Source organism: Microcaecilia unicolor, chromosome 11 (genome assembly GCF_901765095.1).
Source record: "Microcaecilia unicolor chromosome 11, aMicUni1.1, whole genome shotgun sequence".
NCBI classification, from domain to species: Eukaryota; Metazoa; Chordata; class Amphibia; order Gymnophiona; family Siphonopidae; genus Microcaecilia; species Microcaecilia unicolor.
The window spans coordinates 72,529,549-72,542,124 of record NC_044041.1 but is presented as its reverse complement, the minus strand read 5'-3'; the positions used below and the strand labels follow the sequence as shown (position 1 = coordinate 72,542,124).

At 46.0% G+C, this 12,576-nt stretch overlaps 1 protein-coding gene across 4 annotated transcripts in view; it reads right to left on the bottom strand.

Annotated features, from left to right (window-relative positions):
- The window catches only part of NCLN (nicalin), a 50,523-nt gene extending 40,787 nt beyond the window's left edge, over nucleotides 1-9,736 (bottom strand). The window contains exons 1-2 of one of the 4 annotated variants that reach the window (XM_030218857.1): nucleotides 9,278-9,736; nucleotides 490-680 (exon numbers count right to left, since the gene is read on the bottom strand). In XM_030218857.1, the coding sequence (XP_030074717.1) occupies nucleotides 490-680; nucleotides 9,278-9,575 (489 nt within the window). In that variant the 5' untranslated portion in view covers nucleotides 9,576-9,736. Of the gene's footprint in view, nucleotides 1-489; nucleotides 681-8,990 lie in introns of all 4 variants that reach the window. The other 3 variants (XM_030218856.1, XM_030218859.1, XM_030218858.1) reach the window with 3 other exon arrangements.
- Between the last annotated feature and the right edge of the window lie 2,840 nt (nucleotides 9,737-12,576).

Sequence of the window (12,576 nt, the reverse complement as noted above, 5' to 3'; positions counted from 1 at the left end):
ATGATGTCTTCAGTTGCATTGAGGTGTAACCAATTATGAATAAACAAATGTGATAAGACTTCATCATTGGTATACTGACTTTATCGCCACATTTCTTCAGCGACTTCCATTCGTTTTGTCTGTCTGCTGACTCCTTGTGGAAGATTTTTGTTTTCCTTATTTTGTGGCTCCATGCAATACTTTCACCATTCATCTTCCAAATTCAAGGTTTTCTGCTAAAAAAAAAAAACAAGGCATTCTGTGTAAAGAGTAGTAAGCTGATGTCTCATGTTATTCCTCTATTTTTTTCTGCATCATACCCCTCCAGCTATGATCCCTCTCATCTTACATCATGCCAAGGCAGTTACAGGACCCTTGCCAGTCCAAGAACTGGAGGAACTCTTTCACCAAGACACATCCTCAACACCACTAGTTGGAAAACAGGCACTGCCACTTGCTACTGTAGCTGTGAAATCTGTTGCCCCATCTTATCCTCTTGGATGTACTCACCCTGAGAATGTCTTGGGGCACAGCTGACATGTTAGCCGGTAGGATAATCACTACTGCCCCCGCCGATTGTCTGAGCACTTTCTGGTACTTCTCATAGGAGAAATCTAGGAGCCGCATCATCACACAGCGGCGGCTCAGAATATCCGCCTCCAATGTACGGGCCTCTGTATTCAATACAGCATTTCTGGTGCCTGTAGTACGACAAGATAGTCAGTAACTGGGATTCAGGCCAAATCTCACAAAATGATACACCAGCAAAGATCTTTGTGACTCTGTAAACTTTCCCCATGTACTCTATCATAAGGCTACCCCTGCAAGTTCTATTGCTGCATGCAGGGTGTATGATTTGGGAGTGAAGAGCATAAGGAAAATATGTCAATGAGAGGAGGAAATAATATTGGGGGCAGCAGTAACGCACCATAGATTTGTCTGTGCAGGTGATAGTTGCTAACAATTAAGGACTGATGTTAGTTTTGATTTTTATTTATTTTAATTGCTGTATTTTATGTTACATCTTGTCTCATATGATTGAAGTATAGTGTGTTATTTGTAAAGATTTTATTATGCATATATTTTAGAAACCACCTACAACTGCACGATAGTGTGATCTACACATTTTTTTAAATAAATAAATAAAAATACACGTATGATGGGGTAGAGGTATATGAAGTGGGATTATCTGTGTATGGAGAGTATGCCAGGAGGGATATATAGAAGAGTATGTCAGTGGGGTGTGGAAGGCTATATGGAAGGGTATGTCAGTGGGAGGGGTGAGGGTACGGAATTATCAGAGAGTGACTGTGTATATGAAGGGTATATGGTAGTAACACTAATGCACCTTAAGGTGCTTTTGGAGGTCATATTACTGCACACATCATTGTGATGCTCAGAAAGCATTAGGCGCTCAAGCAGACTGAGAGGAGGACTTCCTGTCCACATGAAAGGATGATTGGCATGCCTGAAAGCGGGACTATTGACCAGGCCGGTACAGTCTGATCTTAAAATCGAGATAGAGAGTCCCCCTGAAGACAGACGACCAGAGGCATTCCGCTTTTCCTCAGGCAACAGCTGTGGCTTAGTCTCTCCCAGTTCTTTCACCAAGTTACTGAGATCTTCTCCAAATAATCATTTGCACTAAAAGGGTAGTTTAACTAGACATGACTTTGACGCTGCATCCACTGCCTAATGCCACAACTACAGTTGCCAATGTGCCTTGACAACCAAAAACATACTATGGGCCATAACATGTCATAAACAGCATCCGCTAAGTAGGCCAACTCTGCTTCCAGCTGGACAGTATGGCGCCAGTCTTGTGTTGCAGGCTGCTGCCCCCACTTCAGGTATGCTCTAGTAATGAATGAGCTGCACATTGTCACTTGAATGCCCAAAAAGCCACTTCAAAGGCTTGTTTCAGTCAGCCTTCTAGCTTCCTATCCTGTAGATTTATGGCAATGCCCCATTCCAACGGCAAGGTGGTCTTCTTAGTCACCACCCTAACAAGAGAGTCCACCCTGGAAGCTGCAATTTCTCTTTCTCCTCTGGAACCAACAGGTTGAGGTGAACGATGGCACTTCTTAATCTCAGCCCCACAGCCAACAAGACTTATTCTGCTATAATCAGGTCTTGAATGTCTGGATGCATCAGAAAGGCCTTAGAAGGACCTCCAAGCCCATTCATGATCAACGAAAATGAAACTCCTGACACCGAAGCAGAAGGCTCCTCAATGGAAAGCACCACCAATGCCTCAAAACTAAGAGTACTGAGCTCCTCTTTATGAAAATACTTTCAGGTAATGTCCCTCCTCAAATGGCTCCTTCAACAATGGCTCCTCTGAATAGACCAAGCCACATCAGATAAGGAGGGAGAAGCAGAGATAGACCTCCAGGAGTGGGCAGATGAAGCTAAATGCGACCTCTTAGGAGCCAGAAGGGCAGCAAGGCAAGAAAATTAATCACCTTGCAGCAACTCTGACTGTCCCTGTTTCAATAAATAGGCCTGGTGTAAGAGCAATATAAACTCCGGAGAAAACAAAGATCCCAATGCAACTGAATGCTCTGTCGAGCCCTGAGGTTGTAAAATGGCGGCTCTGCTTCACGTGTGATCAAACAGAACCAGCTGGACCAGACAAAATGCTTCCCGATCCCACACTCTCCTGCGTCAAACTGTGCACTGGCCCTGACAGAGAGCCCGAAGTTCCCAGCATATTCGGAAGCTGTGCCAAATCTGGACATGCTGCTGCTGACCATTTCCCCCATGTCTCGTGAAAGTCCTGGCTTGCACGCAGTGCAATGCTCCAATGCCAGTCGGTGGGTCCCACAGCGGGAAAACTACTTAACTGCCTCCACAGGGGTCATCATTCACCCCGACTGGCTCAAGCGCAGCACAATGCAGTCCCAAGTGGTGAGTCAGGATCCCTCCCCTGCATCAAGTAGAACTTGCAGCCTTCCAAGCAGTTCCGAGTCAAACTTTAGTCAGACTTACTACTGCTGACTGCTCCCAACAGTCTCCATAAGTCTTACCACAGATGACAAAGAATCAGGACCAATACTCTGTCCCACGCTCTCTAGTAAACCTCTTTTTTTTTTTTAAGGTTGTTCTGTTGAAAAAGGACAATTCCATAGGAAACAGGGGAGACGTGAAGGGAGAGAAGAAGTAAATCCGCGAAGCAAATCACTCGGAACCAGTGGTCGAAAAGTGTGTTCGTCCACCTGCTGGAGATAGAAAATACTGAGGAGCTGGACTAGATGCCAATATGCCTCAGCTCAGTTTTCAGTTCTCTATCTCCACCTGCTGGTTGATGGACACAAACCAAATGGGTTTAGCAAAATTGATTACCGAACCTAAGAGCTGCAAGCGGCCAATTACCCTGGCAGTGACTTGATGACCATCCTTAATCGAGAATGCCATGATCAACCAGTCATCCAGACAGGGATGCACCCCTTCTTTCTGCAAAAAGACCGCTACCACTACTATGACTTTCAAGAAAATCCTGGGAGCAGTAATGAGCCCAAGTGGCATTGCCTGGAATTGGAAGTGTTGAACCAGGATTGCAAAGCGCAAGAAGTGCTGATGATGAGGCCAAACAGGAATATGAAGGCAGGCCTCCTTGAGATCTAATGAAGTAAAGAATTCTCCTGGCTGAACAGCTGCCATCACCAAGCATAATGTCTCCATTCTGAAATGCTTGACACAAAGAAATCTGTTGACCCTCTTCAAGTTGAGTACCAGATGATAGGAACCTCCTTTCTTTGGTACTACAAAGTAAACGGAGTAATGACCTTGACCATGCTTAGAATATGGCACTGGAATCAGTGCTCCCAGATCTTGCAAGGACTGAAGAGTGGAAAGAACGGCCTGTTTGTGCAAGGCTTTGCACAGGGACTCCAAGAATAAACCTTCGATGGGAGAAGAGAACTCTAATTTGTAATCTTCTCCGATAATATCCAAGACCCATTGGTCGGATATGATCTTGGTCCATTCTTCATAAAAAATGGTCAGGCGCCCTCCTATTGTTGCAACCAAAGAGTGGACTAGCACCCATCATTGTGAGGAACAGGGGGAAGAGAAGAACCTGGCAGACTGGCTAAAGGCCCACTTGTCAGAGTGAAAGGACTGCTTAGGTCTGGGCCTTTGAAAGGCAGAATGGCCAGCTCTTTATCACTTTGAATCCTTAAACCGAGAACAAGAATGATTAGGCTTGAAGGAACCCTTAGTCTTGTCCTCAGGTAAATGCTGAGTCTTTGTGTCCCCCAAATCTTTGGCTAGTTTCTCCAAATCCTCTCTAAAGAGGAGTTGCAGCTTGGCAAGATGCCACTGTCCAGTGGCAAAGCCATAATAAATGCCTTGCTGTAATCGCTAAGGCCATTTTTTTTTGGCCGAAGCTCTAACCAGATCATGCAAAGCATCAGCCAGATAAACTAAACCCATTTCCATGGTTGGGAACTCCAAAGAAACATGGGAATCTGCAACCAGGAGGGAATTTTCCAGCAACACCAGTTCCAGAGGGAATCTTCCAGCAGCACCAGTTCCAGAGATGACCGAGGCCGTAAGTATGGAACAGCCTAACTTAACTGGCACACTCTTGATCAGATGGATGACCCTGATTTGTCAGGGTCACCAGTAGAAACCCTTCCAAATATGGATACTGATATAGGACAGAGACATCCTTTTCAGGAAGCACAGCGCTCTGACCCTGACCTAGAAGCCCTGAGGCAGAGGGCTGAGCAACCAATCAGTAAGACTTGTAAAGATCGTATCCTATGGAAAGGGGTCTTGTTGTACAGAGGGACTGATCCTATTGATCCTAATAGGCCCTGGACAACAGGAAAGCAGCTTATAGTGCCCAGGGCATACAGAGAACAACTTCTACAGATTGCACACAACATTCCACTAGCAGGACATCAGGGAGTGACACACACTAGACTGACACAGAACCTCTATTGGCCGGGAGTATTTTGAGCCGTAGCTGACTATTGTCGAACCTATGATACATGCCAAAGAGTGGGTTAGACCCAAGATTACCCCTGAGCTCCCCTGACACCTCTACCCATTATCAGTGAGCCCTTTGAGAGAATAGCTGTGGATATAGTAAGGCCTCAAGCTGTTCCTAGCTGGACTTTGAAAATAAATATATTGGTGGACTTTTGCTACCAGATACCCTGAAGCGGTAGCCTTATTCTACATAGAATCAGAGAAAATTACCACTGCCCTGCTAGAAATATTTTCACCGAGTAGGATATCCACGAGAAATACTCAAAGACGGACACAGTTTATGTATGAGCTGATCCAAAATCTGTGGGCACAACTGTGGCATGAAATCTGTACATACCATACCATATCACCCTGAAACTAATGGGTTGGTGGAGAGATTTAATGGTACATTAAAACATATGTTGAAGACTTTTGTAGAGACAGGAGACTGAGACTGGGAAAAATACTTACCCTACCTACTGTTTGCATACAGAGAAGTACCTCAGGAGTCTACAGGGTTCTCCCCATTTGAGTTGCTTTATGGCCAGAGGGTGAGAGGGCCCCTTGACCTAAAAAGAGAACATTGGGAGTGGAAAGTTGATACCTTTGACACCCCTGTAATTGAATATGTAGTTAATATGCGGCAGAGATTACAAGAACTTGTGGGCTTTGTTAGAGATAACTTGCAGGCAGCCCAGACTAAGCAAACAACCTGGTATGATCGTAAGGCCCGAAATAGAGAGTTTTATGAGGGCCAGCAGATACTTTAGTCCCAGTTCATCACAATAAACTTCAAACTAATTTGGTGGGACCTTACAAGGTCATAAGGCGCCTGAATGATACAAACTATGTTATATCTATGAACTCTCAAGACAAAAAGCAGTGTACTTTTCATGTAAATATGTTAAAGGCCTATGCAAATCGCATAGTTATGGTGCTAGCTGTGTGCAGCCTAGCAGAAGAGTGTCAGGATAGCGAGCCCATACCTGACCTCTTAGAGACATTACCAGAGGGATCTGACACTGAAGAGAGACTATTTAAGTGTACAGACTGTGAAAAAACTTCTCAGTCAAAAGGTAGAACTAGAACAAAAGGAAACATGTATAAAGAGAGACATTTTACATGCTCTAAGTCTGAGAAAGATTTCAGTATGAAGAAAGAGCTAAAGCAGCCCCTGAAAAATAATAAAGGGGAAAGGGAAATAGGACTTGATATACCGCCTTTCTGAGGTTTTTGCAACTACATTCAAAGTAGTTTACATATATTCAGGTACTTATTTTGTACCAGGGGCAATGGAGGGTTAAGTGACTTGCCTAGAGTCACAAGGAGCTGCAGTGGGAATCAAACTCAGTTCCCCAGGATCAAAGTCCACTGCACTAACCACTAGGCTACTCCTCCACTCTGGAACCTATACAAGTATAGAATACGGGAAAAACTGTATCAATAAAACATTACAAAATATCAGAAAAACACTAATAATAGAATATCTTTATATCCTGTTTATGACAGTAGCTTCAACCAGGAAGAAAGCTCCACAAGAAATGCAAAATTTCACCCAGGAGAGAGACCAGTTTCAACTACAAAGTGTAAACAAAGTTTCAGTTGCAGGAAATTATTGTCAAAGCAGCACAGAATATATTCAGGGAAGAAACTGTTTACATGCACTGAATGTAGAAAAAGCTTTATTCATAAATCACACCTAACATTCACATGTGCTGAGTGTGGTAAAAGCTTCTGTCAGATGATACTCCTCACTTTTCACAAAATGAAGAATACAAGATTAAAACTGTTAGCATGTACTGAGTGTGATAAAAACTTCTGTTATAAGCACTGGAAGGGCAATGAACATGGCAAAGCTGATGGCCTCTCCAGGAAGGAAAAGCCAGACCCACCATGACACTGGACTACTGAGACCCGATCACCAGAAGGGTAGTCTTCTTCGTCACTGCTGTCACTAAGGAATCCACTTTGGGCAATTTAAGCTTCTCCAGTTCATTCTGCGCCACAGGGTAAAGGCTAGCCCGAGCCACCCTCAAACTGGTGTCTGAAGTGGCCCAGTGGGTCAAAATTAATTCCTGCATAGCCTCATGAATTGGAAAAGATTTAGGTGGCTTCTTTGTACTAGCAATATTAGAATTAGCTGCAGAAGCAATATTGAAGACCTCCAGTACTTTAGTTATAAAGGAAGGCAATTTCTCTCTGTGAAAAACTAGCTGTAGGTTCATCGGCCTCAATAGGCAACAGTTTATCCTCCTCCAGGGACTCAGTTAAAAGAGTGAAATGAAGCCACTGAAATCCCACCATCAGAAGGAGAAGGTGGGACAACAGAATCCACCTCTGTAAAATTCTCCACCTACCCTTTCTTGGCAGACATGCCAAATTGCAGAGGCTGAGCAACTTGCAGGGACTCCAAAATGAGATAGGAGTGCTTCAATAAATAAGTCTGATACAGCAGGAGAATGAACTCCTGAGAAAAGGGCTCCTGAGAGGGGTGCTCAGACCCAGAAACAGCTGAAGAGGCTGCCCCTGACCACAGAGCTCAACAAGATAGGCACTGCTTAAGAGAAAGCAAGGAACTGGCCCACAGGGGCATAGTCGGAGATATCCAAGATAGCTGTGGTAGCCAACAATGGAGCAGTGCTGAGGAGAGACGGAGGACATGCCAATTATTGACCCGCCCTGGAACCTGATGGCCCTGCTTGCACAGACATGGCCCCCAAAGCAAATGCCACAGAAAAATGAAGTATTCTTCCCAACACAAGAACCACGATTAAGCCACTGCCTCGAAGAAAAAGAAAGTAAAACCCTTAGCCACACAGACTCTGATAGATAATAAAAATTTAAAGGACTACTCACCCAAATGGTGCAAAACCCCAGACAGCCAGTTTCTCTGAGAATTCAACAAGGGTGATCATCTTTGACTTGCAGATTTAATTGGAGGTCTGTTTGTTTGTTACAAGGGCAGAAGTCTGCACCTAGCCTTTATTTTATTTTTTTTTACTTCAGTCCTGTGAGGAAGCAGAGGGAAGGAACTGCAGGAAGGAGGGGGGCGTTGGGGAGGGGAGCGACATGGTAACCAGATACTGATTTAGCAGAATGCACACTGATCTATCAATATGACAGTTTGATCTTCTCCATCTCCACCTGCTGATAGGCTGTCATAATTCACAAGCTCCTGGATTAATTTGCCGATGACAAAGAAGAAGGATATGTAAGCAGGGGGGAGAGTGGGAAAGGGAGATATATGCGAGGTGTGTTTATTTGAGGGTATGTGTGGGAGGAGTATATCATGGTGACAATGGGGGGGGGGAGTAAGGGTATATAGGAGTATGCAGGTAGGGAGGTGTATGAGGGTGTGTCATTAGGGAATGGGGTGGTGTAATACAAGGGCATATGTTATTGTGGGTTGGGTGTGTATGCAAGGTACGTAGAGTTATATCAGTGAGGGAATGGGTATAGGAGTTATTTGACAGTAAGTTGGGAGTGGTATGGACAGTCTGGAGTGTGGAATTTATCAGTGTGGTGTGGGAGTGTAAATGAGGGGATGTGAAGTGTAGCAGAAGGGTGGTCAACCACAAACCTTGAGGGCCACAACCCGGTTGGCTTTTCAAGATTTCCACAATGAATATGCAAGAGATTGATTCACATGTACTGCTTGAAAACCAGGACTGGGCTGTGGCCCTCGAGGACCATGGTTGCCCATCTCTGATGTACAGGATATATAAGGATATGTCAACAGGGGTGTGTAGGGGGTACATGTCAGTGTGAGGTGGGTATCTATATAGCCATATAGGGGGGTCAGTGAGCGTGGGTGGTGGGTAAATGGTGAGATATGTAGGGGGTTTGGGAGTATCCGAGTGCTAGGGATATGAGGCGTTTGCTAGTGAGGTATGAGGGTTATGTTACTAATGTAGGAGGGGATATGGAAGCGAGTGTGTCAGTGAGTAATATGAGAAAATAAATGGGGGGGGGTCAGAGTGGAGAGGTATATAAAATATGTCTGTCGTCTGGGGGTAGCAGTAATAACACACCGTATGGCTGGCCTTGCAGATCGTACTGCTGCATGCGGTACACCGTGAACTCATGGGCAGCCTCAACCGGCAGCGGGGACACAAACAACAGCACCGCGGGCAGGAAGACAATGAAGCTGAGCGGGAAGGAGGCCTTTAGCATATTCTCAAACACCTCGCTGGCTTCCTCGATCATGGCGGCTGTCGGTTGGGTCCCTGTCCCAGCGGCAGCGATATCTCCGGTCTCCCTCACTACACGCTGACAACGCTGGAATCCCTGCAGGCACACTACAAACACCCGCACGTACTCAGGACTGCAACGTAAGGGACCTTCCACACCCAAGGGCTGCTAGGACTCGTAGTCTTTATGTCCAAGGCGGAGTGTCGTTTGCCAGGTGGCGTAAAATGTTGCAGCCCAATAGTGCCAAAAAGTCGCAAAAATAGCGACACGATTGGCGGAAGGGGCGTTCGATGTGCTGTAGACTCTGCCTCCTCCGTCAGTCCGTCTCCTCTTCGCCAGAAGTACAAGTTGTACAGCGGAAAGTTTGCTGCGGCTGGGCCTGGGAGGGATTGTGGGATTTGTAGGCAGGAAGGAACGAATTCCATGCGTTCTAGCCACACGTGGAGCGATGATGGTTGTCATTGTAGGAGGACTGAGACAATATATTTCTTTTTTATCATCAATTGATTATTTTGTTGGTACCAGTATTACAAAAAAAAGAGCGTTTGAATTTTAATGTTTATTTTTAGGACATCACATGAACAATACTGGTGCCAGTACAGTTCCCACACCTGTTGGTCAACATTTTACAGGACCAGGACACTGTACCAGTGACTTCACAGTGAGAATCCTGAAAGGTAACTTTAAAACCATACAAGAACGTAAGACTTTTGAAGTCAGACTGATTGAATATTTTAACATCCAACAGAAAGGACTTAACAGGAATCTGGGGTTCCTAGCCCATTATAAACCATAAAGCTGTATGTCTCTGTTGATCACCCCACCCCTCACCTATCCACACCCATCCTGTTAGAATATCAATGATATGCATACCACCTACCCACCCCATCCTCCCACCCTTTCAGACTGTCATAGTAATGCTTGAATGTTTTCACTTATATACACTGTCAGCTAGCACATTTGCTTATTTCCGATCTGATGAAGAAGGGCAACCTTCGAAAGCTAATCAAGAAATAATGTATTAAGTTATGTCCAATAAAAAAGGTATCATCTTATTTTCTTTTCCATGTTTTATTTTGTTTGATTTCTATTGATAACCTTAGGAGCTTTAGTGAAACCATGAAGTTGCATTCCAGAAACTAAACGTTAAATTTTACAGCCCCCAAGTTTATGAGGATTCTGCAACAAGCATGAAAAAATTCTCCTGCAGTTTCTGCTATTCTGCGGGATAAGGTTCGTCTTCCAGCTTGATTTGCGATTGTACTGGGCTGGCCAAGGGGTATGTGACGTGCGCCCCCACCCAGGTTGCTGAAGGCCCAAACCCTGCTCCGCTACCCTTCTTTGCCCCCCCCCCCCCCCCCATATGTTCAGTATCTCACCTTCTCTACCCCATTTACCGCATAATGATAATATAAAAATAGACATACTGGGGCAGACCGATTGATCCATAGCCCATCTACAACTTTTGGCCTTGTTAATCACCCTCTACTTTTTACCTACGGTATTTATCATTTCTGGGAATACCTGGGGTTGTACTTTCCCTTTTCACCTCTTTTGTATCTCACCATTCTTTTCAAGTTCTCACAGCTGACCATCTCTGGAAAAAGGGATTTACACTGTGACTGTGGTGTCTGACAATGCTCAATCCTTTACTCACTCCTTTTTAACTTATTCTTGTCCCGTTCCACGTTCCTACCTGCGCTCCTGTTGTGGGGGGCGATGGTCGGCGGGCCTCGCGGCGTCCAGGGCTGTGAGGGTGGACCTCCGGAGAGGCCGGCACTGCCGCGGGTCGAGCCGAGACCGGCGACCCGCTGGAGCGAGCGCCGGCCTCGGAGAGCAGAGCGTTGCGCCGGCCAAGATGGCGGCGCCGACGCCTCCCGGGGCAGGCCAGCGCGGAGGCTCCACCTACCTCCCGCCGGATTGGCGCGCCGGGGCTAAAACTCCGCCTGGAGGGCGGGCCGGCCAATCCGGAGGCTCCATTGCCTTCCAGGATCGGGTTGGTTGGTTCCTCTCCCGGGGAGGGGGCGGGGCAGCGCGATATTTAAACAGAAGGACTAGAGGACTCAATTGCTTCCGTTTCGTGTATGCTGAAGCCGGCACAGTGGGTTTGTTGGAGTGCTAGCCGCCCTTGCTAGCTGCTACTCAGAGACTGTGCTACTTGTCCTCTCGGAGTGCTAGCCGCCCTTGCTAGCTGCTATTCAGAGACTGTGCTACTTGTCCTCTCGGAGTGCTAGCCGCCCTTGCTAGCTGCTATTCAGAGACTGTGCTACTTGTCCTCTCGGAGTGCTAGCCGCCCTTGCTAGCTGCTATTCAGAGACTGTGCTACTTGTCCTCTCGGAGTGCTAGCCGCCTTGCTAGCCACCTTTGAGAGACTGTGCTACTTGTCCTCTCGGAGTGCTAGCCGCCCTTGCTAGCTACCCTTTAGAGACTGCGTTGCTGACTACCCACCAGGTCAGCCGTCACCCCGCGGTTCCAGCAGTCCTGCTGGCCGCCTGCAGCTGGGGGCTCAACCCTTGGTGAACGGCGGCCGCCGCGGGTGAAGATTCGGGGTGCACGGCTGTCCTCTGAGGTCTTGCGGGGCCTTAAGGAACCTAAGGGCTCACCACTAGTAACAGGACAATTCTTGAGTCCTTTCACTGCCCTCATCCAAGCCTCTGGTATTTCAGCCTACTTTTATGCTGATTACATTTTTCTCATATATCCAGCTAATTCTTTCTCCTCCTCACTTGCCCCGCTTCAAACTTGCCTAGACTCAGCTTCCAAGTGGCTGTCTGAATACAAACTAATAAGCAATAAAGAGAAAAGAATTGTATGTTGGCTCTCTGGGTCCATAACTCCCCCTTCCTCTCCTCTTACCCTTTTTGGAACACTGATCCCACCAGTATAGAGTTTTGGCTATTTAAGAATTATTTTTTCTCTTCCTTTTCATTTTTACCCCAAATTTCCCACTTAACGAAAGTAAGTTTTTCTGTTTTTCGCCAATTATGCAGCATTCACCATTTCTTTTACCCTACAAGGTTCCATACACTTCTCTCTTTCTTTATCCCACCTAGACTACCACGATATAATTTACACTGGATCACCTCCTAGATCACTAAAGACGTTACAGACCCTTTAGAACGTGGCCATTAGACTGCTCTGTTGTGCCCACCGTACAGACCATACCACACCCCTATTGAAACAGTATCATTGGCTGCCCATGGAGCAAAGGATCATATACAAAATAGCAATATTGACCTTCAAGGCTTTCCGAACAGGTAGTCTGGGGTATTTATCTAGTCTTAATATTCCCTACACACCTGCCAGAATCCTGTGTTCCATAAATGATCAACAGCTCATCCTTCCTGGGCCTAAGCTTGCTCACTATGAGTCAACTAGGTGGAGTGGTTTTTTTTTTTTTCATGCCATTCATCTGGAATAGGCTCC